Source organism: Schizosaccharomyces pombe, assembly GCF_000002945.2.
Source record: "Schizosaccharomyces pombe strain 972h- genome assembly, chromosome: II".
Lineage (NCBI taxonomy): Eukaryota > Fungi > Ascomycota > Schizosaccharomycetes > Schizosaccharomycetales > Schizosaccharomycetaceae > Schizosaccharomyces > Schizosaccharomyces pombe.
Window position 1 is genome coordinate 3,357,113 of NC_003423.3, and position 15,399 is coordinate 3,372,511.

Sequence of the window (15,399 nt, forward strand, 5' to 3'; positions counted from 1 at the left end):
CTAAACGTGAGCAGTTATTAAGAATGCTTTTGGAGCAACCACTGTGATATTTGTAAATGATATATTATTTCTGCGAATGAATTAGGAATACAGCCAGACAGTAAGCATATCTGGTAGTAAAGGGCCTATATATTGACAGCTCTAACGCAATTATTTCATAGAGTAGACATAATATTCACGACATAGATTCAGTAAGTTCGCATGTTATTCATTCTTTTGGTACAAGACTAGCATTTGATATTACAAATGTATAGCAGTATCGTTTAAATAGATCTTTACTTAAAGATTCTCAAACGTTACAATAATTTTCCCAAGATGTTGGCCTTTAAACTAGTCGGCATAAATTTACAGAGCAATTGTAAGTACTTGCTAAACTGAAGAGAATTTGAATTAGAGGTTTCAGGTTAAAACATATTCAGTGTTAACTATATCCAGCTTGTTCGTGATATATATTTTTGAGTTAAGCCGAAATTTATTGCATGAAATAAAAAATAAAAAAAAATAAAAAAATCACTTTTATTAGCTTACAATAAACCAACTTTTCTCGATTATTTGTTTACACATGTCAAATAAGGTGTTTCGATATACATCCCTGTTGTCAGAGCAACGATTTATATATATCGCTTACCACTAAATTTGCAAAGTCTCTTCAAGCCGTCGAATTTAATGAAAACCACCATGTTGATGCTAGTATTGCTAGTCTGCTCATACATACATTATGTATGTGCGCAAATTCGATTCGTCACTCCGGCGACAACAGATAGTATGGATTTTACCGCTATTTCGTTTTCATGGGAAGAATCTAATACGGGAATACCTCTTGAGGACATAACCAACACAGTTTTTTATATATGTAGTGGTAGCATGGATGCTCCTCAACCTTGTGCAGTCTTGTATACGTCCCCTAGTCCTTCTTCTATATCCCAAGCTGGACCCTTCGCTATTTCTCAGGTTTTTGGACCAGCTGGACGTCTTTACTTTCTTTGGGCACAATCTACATATGCTGGTGGTATAGTTAATGACTATACTGACTTTTTCACTGTTAATGGTCTAACAGGAACTTTTGATAATTACGAAATTTATGCGTCTTTGATGGCTCTTGGTGTGTATCCTTATGTTCCTACCCTTACTGGTTTTAGCACTTTTCTTGGTGTATGGCCTACAGGTACAATGCGAGATTGGTATCTATCTCAAACTACCGGTGTTCTCCGTACAGGACCTATTCAAAATCGACCAGATTCTACTTTTACTGCTGCTACGACCGACATACAACCGCTATGGGAAACTTCCTCTTATTCCGTATTTACCACGTTTGCAGGTCCTCCCATTGCCACCTCGACTGTCTTTGCATCTCCAACGTACATGTATACGTTGTATGCTAATTATGCTAGTACGGCCTCTAAGCCTACTATAATCGCAACTCCAACTGCTGGTTTAAGGAGACGAGACAGCTGGGCTCAAGCTGCTCCGAAACGTGGGATGCGTTTAGGTGAACACAAACGTGGGTTGTTATATTCCTAAATTGTTAATTTTTTTTAAGGCCAAAGCCTTTCATGTCATTTAGATTTTTCATTAGCACACTAGGATATTACTGTGTGCATTTTTGTCTGCTTCCTTTAGCTCAAATACATTGAGTCGTTCGTCAAAGAAAACAAAATATTTTGGTTATTTGTTATCTAAAGTCATGTTTTTTTTCATATTTACCATTATGCTGTTTCTGTGGAGTTAATTTCACGTAAAAGCATCTTCAAGTGCATGAGTTATTTCTTCATTCGTTCAATTTTTACTTTCCTTTCTCCCTTTTCATTCGTTCTTTTACATATTTAGGCAAAAAGAACTCTCGGTTAAACCCTTTTCTTTAGTTATCATTTTCTACATTTAATAAATAATTATGGTTTTATTTAGAATTTATTTTGTAAATTATACTTGTTTGAACGCATTGTTTAATTAAGTAATCGCGACAAATAAATAAATTGTGTGATGACAGTGCTATGCCAGAACGCCCAAATAGTCGGAATCAATTACTAAATTCACTAAGTTAATATTGCAAAAGCATTACAAGTAATGTTCAATTAAATCATAACATTAAATAAAATATTGTGATATACTATAGAGGTATTCTTCATCAAACCTGTAAAATGCAGCAGAAGTGCAGAAAATCAAGAGGGGATATGTTAATTTAAGAAGATGATAGGAATAAACAATACTGGAGATTTTCAAACAATGAATTCCAGATTTTAACGAACATTAAGTTGATTTATTAGACTTTTTGGAAGCACAGCATGCAGTTTTGGGAGTCTTTGAAAATACAGCGCTGATTGTAAATACAATGCCAGCAATAGCGGTACAGGTGCAAAGAGTACGATTGTTAAGGGTTCCAGATTGACGGCTTTTCAAGAGATATGCAGAGATGGCGCCAAGACTGAGGAGGTTGATTGATATGGCAGCAGAAGCTGGAACTTTATGAGCATTGACAAAATTGCAAGCTTTGGAGTAAACAGATTTCGCTTCTTTTTCCAATTTCTCAGTTTTACCTTTCTTTTCCCCATCGGATGGTTTTTCTGATTCCTTCTTTGCCTCCGCCTCTTCGGGATGTAGAAAGGCGTCGGCATCTTCCTCATCTAAAACGACAACTTTTTCATTTTTTTGGTAGGGTTCTTCACTCAGAACTTCCTCAACTTCAGGAGGCTGTGGTGCGGCTTTTTCTGCTGCTGTTTGTTCAGGAGCATGTTCTCTTACAATCTCGGCATATGAGGGATGGGAGCTTCCTTCTTTTGCAGACATCTTAAAAAATTTTTCAGTGAATATGAGGAGAGATAAAAGTCAAATTTTCTTCAAAGTTGTAAACACTAACGAATTTGATTTAAATTGGTATGTTGTGGTGGGTATATATGTATTAATAGAATTTACATACTTTGCGTATACAGTATGACGTCCTCAGTTGACATCATAATAGTTTAAGCACTGTACTGAAGATACTCATCATCTATAGTAGATTCCAGCAAGTTAGCGTAGAAATCCGTTTACTAAGTGGCATTACGATTCTTTATCGCTGTTTAAGGTGATACAATATTTTATTATGGTGAACAGAAAATGAATTACTTTTTCCTTTTTAAATATAGTGTTATGAATGATTTAATATTTAATGACCAAAAAATGATAGCCTATTACTACTTGCATGTTAAAGTGTTTCAAAAAGGACAGCTTTAACCATATTCGCTAAAGAAAACTAAAGAGGTTTATTATAAGCACAAACTATAGTGAACAGAAAGTATTTACGGCATTTGTGATAATATTTGCTAAATGGCCGCGTGTTTACTACCCGCAGTCAGGAATGGCAGAAAACATAAAAAGTTGAAAACTTGCTTTTATACTGAATTAAATAAAAAAACAAACTAAAAAGTTCGGGTTTCGACGGGGATTGAACCCGTGACCACTTCGACCCAAACGAAGTATGCTACCACTACACCACGAAACCACGTTACAACTCATAATACAAATAGATAATATTAATGGTTTTCTCCTTCCAAAGTAATTAAGTAAATATCATTGATTTTAAAAAAGAGCTAAATACCTAAAGAAATTAGCAATCAGAGTATGGAGAATTATCTACTTGCAACTACTAAGCTGACTGAATCTATGCCAAAAGAAGAACATGAAATTGCTTCAAATCAAATTGATAGAGGACATAACAATTACTTAATTTCGTAGAGTTAAAATAGTTAATGTGAGCTAAACATGCAAGTAACTTAAATAATCAAATATTATCATTGATTAATAATTACGTTCAATTTAGAAAGTGTTTGTGCATCGAAGCAAATATATTTGTTTTAGCAACATTCTGATCCCTTTAAATAGAAAATGTTATCTAAACGATCAAAAAAATATCCTAATCTCGTAATTGATAGAAATCTCTGCAAAGATTTCCTATTAAATCGAGATATGTTCCTTATTGCCTAAAATAAATTAAAATCAATCCTGTAGATGACTCGTGGTCTTAAAATGATACTTTTAGAAAAAAAAAAATAGGTAAATAAGTAACCTAACCAATTTTACGAGTTATCAGATACATAGATTTGAATAATCAATTATAAAAATATATTGATTAATTTACTTATGTGCTTAATATTTGAAATATGCTAGTATTTGCAACGTCTTCGTGTTCGCACTTTATATTTATTTTTGTTATCTTTTAAGCGCCCAATAGTAAAAGAAATTGTATTCCGATCAATTTTTGCAATTTTCGTGCAGCTTAAAAAAAAAATACTTCTTTGTCTACTCAAAAAGCATGAAAAGGTTTACAATAAATGAATACTGAAGGGTTCCATAAAGTATAATATTTTCAATGAAATATGGTTATATAATTCAATTATTATTTGCAGTAAAATTCAAATGCATCTTTTTCATATATCTAGTTTTATAAAACAATTAATTTTTAGAGAGTTAATGAACGTGTTCGATAAATGCAAAAGTAACACCTACCCTATTCCAAAATCTCACTATTATAAATAAATAATCTAGCAAATACTTATTTATATTGAATCATTTATACACCTCCGTTTATGGGTTTGCTACACAAATAAGGCGTACCTAGTGACTCTCGATAAACCTCCCTAAAACCTACCCTAGCTCAAAAAGGCAGTCACAAATTTACTACCAATTTTAGCAGTGATTATTGAAACGAACAAGCAGCGTTATATCAAAATGGTATGTATAATATGAATACCTGTTTGTTCTATTAAGCTAATGAGTGATTTAGGGAATTGATATCGAGAGACATCACGTTAAAAAGTCTCAACGCAGCAAGCCTGCTTCGGAGAACGTCTACTTAAAGCTTTTGGTTAAGCTTTACCGTTTTTTGGCCCGTCGTACAGATTCCCGCTTCAACAAGGCTATTTTGAAGCGTCTTTTTCAATCCAAGACTAACCGTCCTCCTATTTCTATCTCAAAGATCGCTGCTTTAACTAGCCGTAAGAGTGCTTCTTCTCAGAACAAAACCACCGTCGTTGTCGGAACCGTTACCGACGATGAGCGTATGTTGACTGTTCCTAAGCTTTCTATTGCCGCTCTTCGTTTTACTAAATCTGCTCGCGCTCGTATTTTGAAAGCTGGTGGTGAAGTTTTAACCCTCGATCAGCTTGCTCTACGTGCTCCCACTGGAAGCAACACTGTTCTTGTTCGTGGTAAGAAGCATGCTCGTGAGGCTTACCGTCACTTTGGCTTTGGTCCCCACAAGCATAAGGCTCCTTATGTTCGTTCTGAGGGCCGTAAGTTCGAGAGAGCTCGTGGTCGCAGAAAGTCTCGTGCATTCAAGGTTTAAATTACCTTGTTCAAGCTCGTTTCCTTTTCTCACACTTTATGGGATCAGCTCTTAGTTGCTTCTCATTTGGTTAGCGTTCATAAATTAGGTTACCGGTGCATTATTGATCCGGCTTTAGTGTACATCAATAGTGTTCGTTCCCAGATATGAATACAATGAAAATCTAATAGCTTAGTTGGTTAACATTATTCTCTTTCTAATTTTTTAATCGTAAACGTATATGTACTTGTAAGACGATGCTTTTATTGATTTAATATTGGTGTTAGCAGTTACTTTTTGTATTTCGCGCTGCAGGTCATTATTAATTTTTTTGTCGTCGGATTTCAATTTAGTGAGCACGAGTGATTTTTACTAAATTCGTTAGCCACACCGTGCTATTCGCTATTGGATTTCCATTCCTCCTTCCACTTACACCGAATTTTGGAGCAAAAAACGTCTTCTTAAGAAAAAAATGAGTCGCAGAAGCCTTCGTACCCTTTATGTGACAGGATTTCGAGATGGAATGCGTGCTCGTGAGCTTGCTTATGAATTTGAGCCGTAAGTTGTTTTTCATGCACTTTAAATAGCTAATTTATTCATTTAGTTTTGGGCCTTTAATACGTTGCGACATCCCAATCCCTAGAACTCGAACTTCAAGACCGTAAGTAAATGGCTTTCTAAGTAAAGATTTTAACCGTCTTATTGGATAGTTTTGCATTCGTTGAGTACGAAGATTCCCGTGATGCTGAAGATGCGTATTATGAAGTGCACGGACGTCGTCTCGAAAGAGGTGGCGGTGTTCTTCGTGTAGAATGGGCCAAGCAACCACCTCCGTCAGGCCCTGGCTCCAAACGTGGTGGAAGACGCGAACGAGGAGGTCGTGTTCACGGAGATTCTGGACGGCTACGTTCAAGGTCACCTAGTCCGCACGAAGCCCGATCTCGTTCCCCTTATAATGATGAACGATCTGATAGAAGATCAATGAGCCCTCGTTATCGTTCGCGTAGTCGTAGTCCTGATGGACGTAGTCGGTCTCCCGATTATGATCGTCGTTCTCCTAAACGGAACCATCGTTCACCTTCACCAGTCTCTTTTGCACCTCAAAAGAGCCCAGTAGAGAATGAAACTGAAACGAATGTTGATAATGGTGACACAAAAATCTCTGAGTCTAACGAAAAATCTGGCACTGAAGTTGAACAACAATCTGCACCTAACTCTAATGGTAACGAGGAAGTTAATAATCTTGAACCAGTCGGTCAAAACGAAAGTAAGCAAGAGCCTCCTAAGGAAGAGAACTCAAATGTCTCACAAGAGCAACCAGAACAAGCCCAACCCGAAGTGTCAGCTGCTTCAGAGCAACCAGAATCCAACCCTACTACTACAGAGTCTCAATAAACTTTTGTACTTAATTAAAAAAAGGTTTTCATGTTTTAAAAATTGTCTATATTCCTTTACTTTTGTTCCAAAATTCCGTAACACAGTTAATGTCGTTTATCCGGCTAAAACTCTGAAATGTCATGTTTGTGTAAATCTGTCCTTTTTTTTTCAGGGCGCTTTATTTTTTTTTAGAAAATAAAACCGAAGAAAAAGCTCAACAATTTCCACTTTTGACTGTGCTGATTCGTGGCAGATTTTGCTCTGAACAGATGATTTAGAATCCAATTTCTTCTCTCGCTGTTGCTTGAACTTTTATGCCGTAGGTTTATCTCACAATATAAGCTTTCTTTCTCACATCAATTGTGTGATGCCGCAAAAATTGATACCATGAATGTTCCTTTGCATTTATTTATTTAGCGGTATGCTACTGCCAAACGCTTGTTTGAATTATGGTATGATGGTCGCTTGTTTCCTTCTTTAAGGGCACAACAGTGTGCTCAAAATATATTTAGCTTTTGCAATTACTATGAAAATACTTTTTGACTTCTGGATTTTGTAGACTATAATTTTGACAGTTCACTAGTTTGAGTTAAAAATTTTTGTAATAAAACTATCTATTTATTTATTTATGCCATTTTAATATCATATTTCAACTTTGTTGTTCGCACTTCTAATTTCAGAGCTTTTTATTACCAGCAGCCTTTGTTTCCAAGGTATTACTGTTGAATACAACTTTTTCAACATACATGTGTGTTAATATTTTACTTTTAGTTTGGACACCAAAATCGCATAGACAATTTTTAACTATATATCAAATTCATGAAGTTTTTTAGCAAAAAACCGTTATTACTTTACGTTTATAAATCATAACTAAAAAAAACAAAACAAGAATATACAACAAAGCTACGCCAAAAATAAAAATTTTCTTCAATGTCAATTTTTTATTAAGCACCCTTTTTAAGCACGACCGGCCTCAATAACCTTGGCGTTGAAACGCTCTTTGCGTTCTTCAGCAGTAAGCTTCCTTTGAGTATACTTAAGAGACTCAGCCTTGAAAGCAGCAGCATCCTTACCAGACTTCTGGAAAGAAGGATCCTCACGGATTTTGGCATAAGCCTCGGCATAGATGTCCTCAAGTTGATCGCTCTCAATACCATCAGCAATCAAGCCAGAGAATTGCTTTTGATAACGCTCTTCATCATCATCAATAAGCATCTCCATGTATTCAGCAACATGACCACCATAGATATACTTACGGAGAGTCTCATCATCCAATTCCTCAGTTTCAATATCGAAACCAGGGAAACGGTTGGGAGAGTGGGGAATAAACAAACCACCATCAGAAGCACCCTTCATTGCACCAAAGACACGGGAACCGGTAGAAGTACGCTTCAAACCAACATCCAAGAAAACCTTGAAGGGGCGAGGACCATCCTCAATAGCCTCAGTGAGCTCGAACTCACCCTCAGGTTCAGTAACACCCTCATACTTATCAGCAAGGCCAACCTTAGCAAGAGCACGACGAGCGACCAAAAGACCGGTAGCGTAGGCGGCAGTCCAGTTGGCCAAACCCCATTTGATACCGTAACGAGGAAGCTCAGAAGAGTGAGCGTGAGCAAGAACATAGTCACCGTTTACTCTGGAAGAAACTATTTGGCATGTGACGAAACGATTGGAGAAACGAACGACCAAACGGTACTTGGGAGCATTGTATTTGTTCTTGGCCTGGGCAATCAAACGCTTACGAGCGTAATAATCGGTTTTACCCTCACGACGACGACGATATTTCGTCTGATAACGTGAAAAGTAAGGGCTGCTCTTGACTGCTTTGATAAAGGGCATGTCGGTAAACGGACAAAAGTATGATATTATTCCTAAGTAATTTTGGATCTTAAGTATTTATGACAGTCACAAATACTTATAACCCTACCCTATTTTTCACAAGGGTAGTATTTCAAAGGATAACGAAGTTTACTGCTAAAGCAAATGAAGAAAATGAAATCTTGTTTTACGCCCTTTTCGTCGCTGATTTATGCTTAGATATGAAAGGTGGATTAATAGCCATAAATAAGCCTTCTGGTAGAACCTCTGCTCAATGCTTAAATGGTAAGTTATTTAGGGAGTTTTTTGTATTTTTCTTTTAAATTACCATTAATATTCAATTACTTGCAATAATTGTTGTGCAAACTAAAATGATCCTAACTGACAGAATTAAAAAAAATAATTTCAAACAGTGAGCTAGCTCAATATTTTCGGCCTGCTCCTCCACACCCTAACGATCGTAATCGAAGACGAAGAAAATCAAACAGACTACCAGATATAAAGATTGGACATGGAGGTACCTTAGACCCTCTTGCTTCTGGAGTTTTGGTAGTGGGATTGGGTACAGGAACAAAGCAACTTTCATCATTACTTTCATGTATGAAAACTTACCGAGCGACAGCCCTGTTTGGCTGCTCGACAGATACCTATGATTCTGCTGGAAAAATAATTAAGATTGCTGTACACATCCCTACTAAAGAGGAAATATTATCTGGTTTAGACGCTTTTCGAGGTGACATCTCTCAGTTACCTCCTCTTTACTCTGCTCTGCATATTCAAGGTAAGAGACTATATGAGTATGCACGCGAAGGAATTCCTTTACCTGAAAGTATCAAAGCACGATCTATGCATTGCGAAGAATTAATTTTAAAAGATTTTATTCCGAAGGAAGAACACACCTACACGGATCCGGATGAATTTGCTTCAAAGGAGGCAATTGAAAGTGAGGAACTTTTAAGACCTATTGAGGGAGGTGCCGAACGTCATGATTTACTTGCAAAGACAGAGCAAGACATCAATCCCCAAGATGGTGATGAAAAAATAAACGCGAAGAGTCCCACTACCAATTCTGTTACAGATGTAGCCAAAGATCAAACTGTCACAAACCCTAAAAAACGAAAGTTTGAAGTCACTGATTTAGCGCGAGGATCACGACCTGCAATAGGGCCAATTGCAGTCCTTGATATGACGGTTTCTTCTGGTTTCTACGTTCGCTCTTTAATTCATGATTTGGGCCGACAAGTAAATAGTGAAGCACACATGGTCGATCTTGTGAGATTGAAACAGGGGTCTTTTGCACTAGACGATGAAAACTGCTTTGATTTTTCAGAATTTTCAGCTCCAGGCTGGGAGGAAAAACTCGCAGCAGCGTTCAAAATCGACCTGAAAGGAGACGAAACAAGCTGAAGCAGTCTTAATATATATACCAGTAATATACTTTTTAGATAAGGACATTCATATTTTCTTTAAAAGCATATAATAGACATTTCTTTTCCACTCCAAGCAAATATTATCACTGGTACAGTGAAGAAAACGATTTTTATGAAGAACACTGAAACCATCAACCCTTTAATTCCTTCAATGTAGTAATACGCTTTAAATTTGCGTCGTGTTTCAGATAACTTTGTAGCTTATCTGTTCTAACTTGTCGACCTTTTCCTCCATAAATTACTTTAGTAATCATATCAGCTGCAACACCTGCTGTCAAGAGTTTTTCATCTAGTTTTAAATTTGATTTTTTCAAGAAGTTTATTTGTCTAACAGACGCGGGTCTCATTCTCCACACTGCTTTACGACTAATAAGAGAACGAGGTGTTTTCAAATTGGAAATGTATGTTTCCGCTGCCCTTATCGCGAATTTCAAGGAAGGTATGCGATCGGATACAATACGTTTTCGATTATACACTCGAGTCCCTAATTTCTCTTTCGTATATTCAGATATCTTATGTGTCCCATCTTCAAAATTTGTATCAATTATCAACACCTTTTGTAAAAAGCTCAAGACATATCGACCCATACCGACAGCAACCCAAGCATTAGTAGATAAATTGAAAATGCTCCTATCTTTGTTTTTAATGTTATCCATCATTTCTATCAACTTCCGTAATTTGCTGTACCACAAAACAGATTGTAATCCATAAATTTTAGGATCATAATCAGGGTTCGCAAGGGAATTCTTTGATTTATTATAAAAGTTTTCAACTTCATCGGGGGAAAGACCAGCTAAAGTAGGGTCAACATGTAGACTGACTCTTCTTAAAGAATCACAAAAATCTAATATTAGACAATCTCTTTTTCCCTCATGCAATCGCAATCCCCTACCAATCATCTGTGTAAGTAAATTTGGAGAACTTGTAGGCCGAGCGATCATTAAACAATCAATATTAGGAATATCGGTCCCTTCAGTCAACACCATGCAATTAACAAGGACAGGAAATTTCTTTTTTCGGAAATCTTGGATTAAAGTTTCACGTTCCGAATCATTAGTTTCCCCAAACAAAGCTCGGGCATCAATACCTAATTTTCGAAATGCATTACAAACTTTTAATGAATGCTCTACATTTATGCAAAACACCAATGTAGATGAGCGGTTACCTAAAAGGAAATTAATATAGAGATAACTATATTCAGCTTACTAGCATGTTCGAGCCAAGCTCTTGGAATTTCGAATATTGCCTTTTCTGATTGTGCCTCCTTTTTTAACTTCTCTTGGTCCAAGAAGCTAGACGAATCAGCTAACACAAGATCTGTAGACCACTTTATGTTTATGACTTTTGGTTCAACAAGCCTTAACATTGGGAGTTAGGAAGAGTACCTATAAATATGACACACTTACCAGTTATCTTTGATCATGTCCACGAAATGTCTATTTATTAGCATTTGAACGTTCTACTGTTAGCATTACCTGTGATAAACAATCTCATCTAGGCCACAAGCCAACCCTTTTCCGTCTGCTCTGAAAAGAGTCGCAGTAAGTCCTATCACATTCACTTTCGATTTTTCCGATTCTGCGCCAAAATGCTCAAGGATTCGTAAGTACGAAGGAGACGCCATATGGTGAACTTCATCAAAAATTAAAAGTTTAAAATTGAGAGGATTATATTTAAGTAGTCTTTCATTTTTTAAAGAAAAAACTGACGCAACGGTAACATCAGCCAGTCCGGATGCACACTGATTGCCCATATCAATCTCAATAGACTATGGCAAAGTTAGTAAACGAAACAGCGTGGAATCTATTTGGAAAAAGAACGGTACCTTATTCGGAAGGCTTTCTCGGCAATGCTTGAGGGCCTGTAAAGCTAACTCCTTTCTGTGAACCAAAATTAGACATTGCTCAGAGTTTGGCCTTAAAGTAGGTGCATATTTTATAAAGTGGGGAAACAATGCCTTTAGACGTGTTAATATTGCAGTCAGTAGTAGAACAGTAATACCGTTTTACCAGAGCCTGTAGCTAATGAAACAGCAATTCGACGTTTACCTTCATCAAAAGCGTTTAAGCAGGCACTGAGGCATTCTTCTTGATAAGGACGAAGTTTAAGAGCAAATCTTCTAAATATAGTTGAACCATTTCTTGGCCACAAATTCTTTTTGCAACATGCGTTTAGTAGCATGTCTACGGCAAGATAATCTCTGACACAAAAATAATTTTATAACTATAGAATACAGCAATGGATAAGGGCATAAAATGGCTTAGTTAAAATAATTTGTCAGAGCATAAATTAGCATGACATGCAGACAATTAATTATTACTTACTTTTATTGACTTACAAAGGCTAACTAAGATATAAAATTTGAAAGTTCTATAAACATTATAGAAAAAAAAATTTTAAATTTTAGCAATTTCATAATATATGCAAATAATTTACTACCAACCTTATGTCCAAGCATTGGTATAGTATCAATAACTCAAGCAAATTATTCCCCAAGTTGTAAACAAATCACTTACAGATAAATAAATACGGGTGGATTTAAAATCCGCTTCTTTTCTTTTTCTTTTTGGAAGGACGAGAACCATATTTGCCACTAACGACTTGTGACATTATTGGGATAGTTTGGCTAGAACTCTCCGAGTATAGCGATGAAAAATTAGGAACATCTTCTTGAGAAAAGACTGTCGCAATTTGGCTTGAGGGAAGTACAGAAGACTGCTGTTGTGAAATGTAGAAATCACTAAATTGGCTAGATGATGGATCCTCCGTTTCGACAGCGCTATCACCAATGACATAAGTTGAAGATATCTTTCCAATCTCCCAATTCTCCAAAATATTTCTAACATCTTCATTCAGCTCCAGGCCTTCCGTATCATAAAAAGGTTTGATAAATGTAAGCAAGTCGGTTGAATCGATTTCCTTTCGAGACAATGATGGATCAAATATTTTTTCCCTGGAGACTCCTATAGAAGAAAGAAATAAATAGTGAATAACATTTTTTATAGATCTTCTTTGAGAAGACTGAAAGCAAGGAATTTCGACAGACTTATCAGTATTAGATTCCCAGCGCCTGTGTATTAAACTAGCAATTGAGTCCACGGAAGTATAAAAGAAAGAAGCATTGTTGTAGTTAATACCAAACATATAAGGAAAATAAAATGATAGTTCTGTACCTTCTAAATGACTTATGATCTCAGCTACATTAGTAAAGGTTCCTTTCAAAGGAAATCCGTCATATAACTCACTCAAAGTTATTATAACATCGTGATTGATAGAATCAAAAGCTTCTACAAAATCCGGAACTTTGCTAGCGAATTCATCAAGGGTGATAGTATTCTTTTTGTTCCTATTAGAGCACAAAACATGGTATAACCGTGACAGTGATAATTGTTGAAAATCGGAATTCGGAGTGCTTATTATTTCTTGATCATTTGCCGAATCATCTTCACTAGTGTTTACAGAAGGGGTGATAGTTTTAAATTTCATAGCAACTTGGCTAGAACCAGTAAGCTCCTCTAAATTATATATTTTAAGAGAACTTTTTTCGCAAAGAATATGTAAGGAAAGAGATCCGTCAGCCTTATCAATTATTGCAGACCAAAAAGGTGAATCAAAAGGACCTTGTCTGTCAAATTCAGATGACTCAAAAAAATAACAAGGTTGTATAATGAGGGATCTTATGGGAACCTGAACCTCATTTAATAATAGAAATGGATGACTACCTGATACAGGTAGAGCTCTGTCTTTTGAAAAATGAATTTGTTGGACAACACCATTCATTTGAGAATAAACAGAGACATAGATGTTTTGAGAAAAAGTAGCGGTAACCGTAATTTTCAAAGTAGGATCTAATTTTCTATTATGTTTCCATTCAAGTAGCGGCTTCTGAGGATGTTGAATATCCATCCACAAGACGGACTCGGTAGTTAAAATGAAAAACTCAGATTTAATAGGCATAGATTCATTTACCACTTGTAGAATCCTAACATCTGAACTGCAGTGGAATAAAAGATGGAAATCAGGTACCTCCCCAAGAGACACATGAAGAATAAAAAAAGCATTATGCAAAATGACACCGCCAAAATACTCTTCCCATTTAGCTCTATATATTGTATTATCGGGATTTATTTCTTCTTCGTGATAAGCAATGGAACTTGTTGGTGCAGAACATAATGCTTGTTGCAAAGACTCTTTGAAAGAACTACCGAAGCATTCCCTGTACCCATCATCTAAGAATTGCCAGATGGTCCATCTACCAGATGATGAAGTTGTTAAAAAAAATGAATTATCGGTGGGATGGACAGACACGTTAGCAAACGAGTCAGAATTATAAACATCATCTGCGTACAAAAAACGCAGAGGTATAGCGGACAAGCATCCAGGTGTATTTGGCTCATCTAAGAACATTAAATCATAAGTTACCTGGAATATAACCAACTCACAAGACGATAATGCGAAGAGCAAACTTGGTTCTCCATTAGAGAAAACCAATTGTCTCACTGGTTGTGAGAATTTCCATATTGGATCCTCAGCAAACTCAAAAGCCGATACATTCAAGTAAAATGGGAATTCTTCAAAAGTTGCAGTATTTTGTAATGTCGGAGATGCACGAAAAATCCATGGAGACGAGAGGCATAAAAAGAGGAGATTTTCCGCAGTTTCATTGCTAATCTTGCTACAAGCAAGACATTCAGTTGTGGTGTATCTGTTTTTATCTGATGGCGCTGTTTTACCCAAGCAAAAAGTATTTAAAATATGTGGATTATATATAGACTCAGCAGAAGAAGCTAATTGAGACTCTTTCGCTAGTGTAGAAAATAAATTTCGCGGAACATATCTGCAAACACTTAAACCAAATGAACTACTAGTCGCTTTACGCGTGGAATTGGTGGCCTCAGCAGGAAGCTCAGTTAATTTAGGGAGTTTGTAGTTTGGATTTAAAGATAAGATATCCCATCTTTTGTCCAAGTCAACAAGCTCGACGCCCGTATAGGAGTCATACCTAGCAAAAGTCCATTCATTATTTTCAACCTTCTCCGCTCTGTGATAGCCAGATGGATTTAAAAGTTGACACGCCCCTATAATTCCATAATCCAAACTTACACTAGGTTTTTTACTAATTGCATCAATAGGCCATGTTGACATGAAGATAATTAGAAAAATAAAATTAGATTGAATTGTGTTTACAAAAACACATCTAACGACAATACAAGAGCAACCTAGCGACAAAGCAAGTAATCAGTGTTTCAAGGAAGCAATGCTGGAGTAATTTCACCTATAGTTAAGAACTTGACTTTATTGTTATACTATAATATATTTAAAGTGCTATCTTTAAACCATTATATAATTATATAAAATATAACTCCTACCGACTACATGCTTTCAATTGAACAATTTATTGATTTATGTTAACTGAGAATTTCTCTTTACTAGAAAAAGATGAAGTTTAAAAGTAATACTTAAATTAGTCAT

At 36.1% G+C, this 15,399-nt stretch overlaps 8 protein-coding genes, 7 long non-coding RNA genes and 1 other non-coding gene across 16 annotated transcripts; 8 read left to right on the plus strand and 8 right to left on the minus strand.

Annotated features, from left to right (window-relative positions):
* Positions 1-609: 609 nt before the first annotated feature.
* SPOM_SPNCRNA.6091 lies at positions 610-1,000 on the minus strand. Its single transcript, NR_195441.1, has one exon. It is a non-coding gene; the product is annotated as a non-coding RNA (long non-coding RNA).
* On the plus strand, positions 652-1,936 carry knh1 (KRE9-like protein). Its single transcript, NM_001022315.2, has one exon. It carries the CDS (start codon positions 667-669, stop codon positions 1,519-1,521), a length of 855 nt encoding a protein of 284 aa, NP_596394.1. The 5' UTR covers positions 652-666; the 3' UTR covers positions 1,522-1,936.
* SPOM_SPNCRNA.6092 lies at positions 1,296-1,889 on the minus strand. Its single transcript, NR_195442.1, has one exon. It is a non-coding gene; the product is annotated as a non-coding RNA (long non-coding RNA).
* Positions 1,937-2,008: 72 nt separating the features above from the next.
* On the minus strand, positions 2,009-2,860 carry SPOM_SPBC11C11.06C (uncharacterized protein). The gene has a single exon (NM_001022316.3). The coding sequence runs from the start codon at positions 2,782-2,784 to the stop codon at positions 2,248-2,250; it is 537 nt and encodes a 178-aa protein (NP_596395.1). The 5' UTR covers positions 2,785-2,860; the 3' UTR covers positions 2,009-2,247.
* Positions 2,861-3,406: 546 nt separating this feature from the next.
* Positions 3,407-3,478, minus strand: SPOM_SPBTRNAPRO.08. The gene has a single exon. It is a non-coding gene; the product is annotated as a tRNA-Pro (tRNA).
* An 843-nt stretch (positions 3,479-4,321) lies between these two features.
* Positions 4,322-5,609, minus strand: SPOM_SPNCRNA.1594. The gene has a single exon (NR_150487.1). It is a non-coding gene; the product is annotated as a non-coding RNA (long non-coding RNA).
* On the plus strand, positions 4,686-5,520 carry rpl1801 (60S ribosomal protein L18). The gene is made up of 2 exons (NM_001022317.3): positions 4,686-4,707; positions 4,760-5,520. Exons 1-2 carry the CDS (start codon positions 4,705-4,707, stop codon positions 5,318-5,320), a joined length of 564 nt encoding a protein of 187 aa, NP_596397.1. The 5' UTR covers positions 4,686-4,704; the 3' UTR covers positions 5,321-5,520.
* Positions 5,610-5,731: 122 nt separating the features above from the next.
* Positions 5,732-7,403, plus strand: srp1 (pre-mRNA-splicing factor srp1). The gene is made up of 3 exons (NM_001022318.3): positions 5,732-5,857; positions 5,904-5,960; positions 6,010-7,403. The coding sequence occupies exons 1-3, from the start codon at positions 5,772-5,774 to the stop codon at positions 6,692-6,694; spliced, it is 828 nt and encodes a 275-aa protein (NP_596398.1). The 5' UTR covers positions 5,732-5,771; the 3' UTR covers positions 6,695-7,403.
* Positions 7,404-7,597: 194 nt separating this feature from the next.
* rpl502 (60S ribosomal protein L5) lies at positions 7,598-8,532 on the minus strand. Its single transcript, NM_001022319.3, has one exon. It carries the CDS (start codon positions 8,516-8,518, stop codon positions 7,634-7,636), a length of 885 nt encoding a protein of 294 aa, NP_596399.1. The 5' UTR covers positions 8,519-8,532; the 3' UTR covers positions 7,598-7,633.
* SPOM_SPNCRNA.6093 lies at positions 8,153-8,556 on the plus strand. Its single transcript, NR_195443.1, has one exon. It is a non-coding gene; the product is annotated as a non-coding RNA (long non-coding RNA).
* Positions 8,557-8,577: 21 nt separating this feature from the next.
* On the plus strand, positions 8,578-10,060 carry pus4 (tRNA pseudouridine synthase; the record flags this gene model as incomplete). Its single annotated transcript, NM_001022320.2, has 2 exons — positions 8,578-8,782; positions 8,886-10,060. The coding sequence occupies 2 exons, from the start codon at positions 8,578-8,580 to the stop codon at positions 9,902-9,904; spliced, it is 1,224 nt and encodes a 407-aa protein (NP_596400.1). The 3' UTR covers positions 9,905-10,060.
* On the minus strand, positions 10,059-12,114 carry irc3 (ATP-dependent DNA helicase Irc3; the record flags this gene model as incomplete). The annotated part of the gene is made up of 6 exons (NM_001355812.2): positions 11,929-12,114; positions 11,753-11,884; positions 11,403-11,695; positions 11,334-11,363; positions 11,134-11,285; positions 10,059-11,092 (listed from the first exon to the last, which is right to left on the minus strand). Exons 1-6 carry the CDS (start codon positions 12,106-12,108, stop codon positions 10,059-10,061), a joined length of 1,821 nt encoding a protein of 606 aa, NP_001342751.1. The 5' UTR covers positions 12,109-12,114.
* Positions 11,069-12,995, plus strand: SPOM_SPNCRNA.6094. Its single transcript, NR_195444.1, has one exon. It is a non-coding gene; the product is annotated as a non-coding RNA (long non-coding RNA).
* rrn6 (RNA polymerase I transcription factor subunit Rrn6) lies at positions 12,185-15,175 on the minus strand. The gene has a single exon (NM_001022322.3). The coding sequence runs from the start codon at positions 15,070-15,072 to the stop codon at positions 12,466-12,468; it is 2,607 nt and encodes an 868-aa protein (NP_596403.1). The 5' UTR covers positions 15,073-15,175; the 3' UTR covers positions 12,185-12,465.
* Positions 13,001-13,333, plus strand: SPOM_SPNCRNA.6095. Its single transcript, NR_195445.1, has one exon. It is a non-coding gene; the product is annotated as a non-coding RNA (long non-coding RNA).
* SPOM_SPNCRNA.6096 lies at positions 14,666-14,938 on the plus strand. Its single transcript, NR_195446.1, has one exon. It is a non-coding gene; the product is annotated as a non-coding RNA (long non-coding RNA).
* Positions 15,176-15,399: the final 224 nt, after the last annotated feature.

Bases quoted from the DNA above. Each gene is read 5' to 3' on its own strand.
- rrn6 (NM_001022322.3), bottom strand. From the start codon at position 15,072: ATGTCAACATGGCCTATTGATGCAATTAGTAAAAAACCTAGTGTAAGT.
- srp1 (NM_001022318.3), top strand. From the start codon at position 5,772: ATGAGTCGCAGAAGCCTTCGTACCCTTTATGTGACAGGATTTCGAGAT. The intron at 5,858-5,903 runs GTAAGTTGTTTT...TTATTCATTTAG, and splicing joins CTTGCTTATGAATTTGAGCC to TTTTGGGCCTTTAATACGTT. The intron at 5,961-6,009 runs GTAAGTAAATGG...CTTATTGGATAG, and splicing joins AGAACTCGAACTTCAAGACC to TTTTGCATTCGTTGAGTACG.
- SPOM_SPBC11C11.06C (NM_001022316.3), bottom strand. From the start codon at position 2,784: ATGTCTGCAAAAGAAGGAAGCTCCCATCCCTCATATGCCGAGATTGTA.
- rpl502 (NM_001022319.3), bottom strand. From the start codon at position 8,518: ATGCCCTTTATCAAAGCAGTCAAGAGCAGCCCTTACTTTTCACGTTAT.
- knh1 (NM_001022315.2), top strand. From the start codon at position 667: ATGAAAACCACCATGTTGATGCTAGTATTGCTAGTCTGCTCATACATA.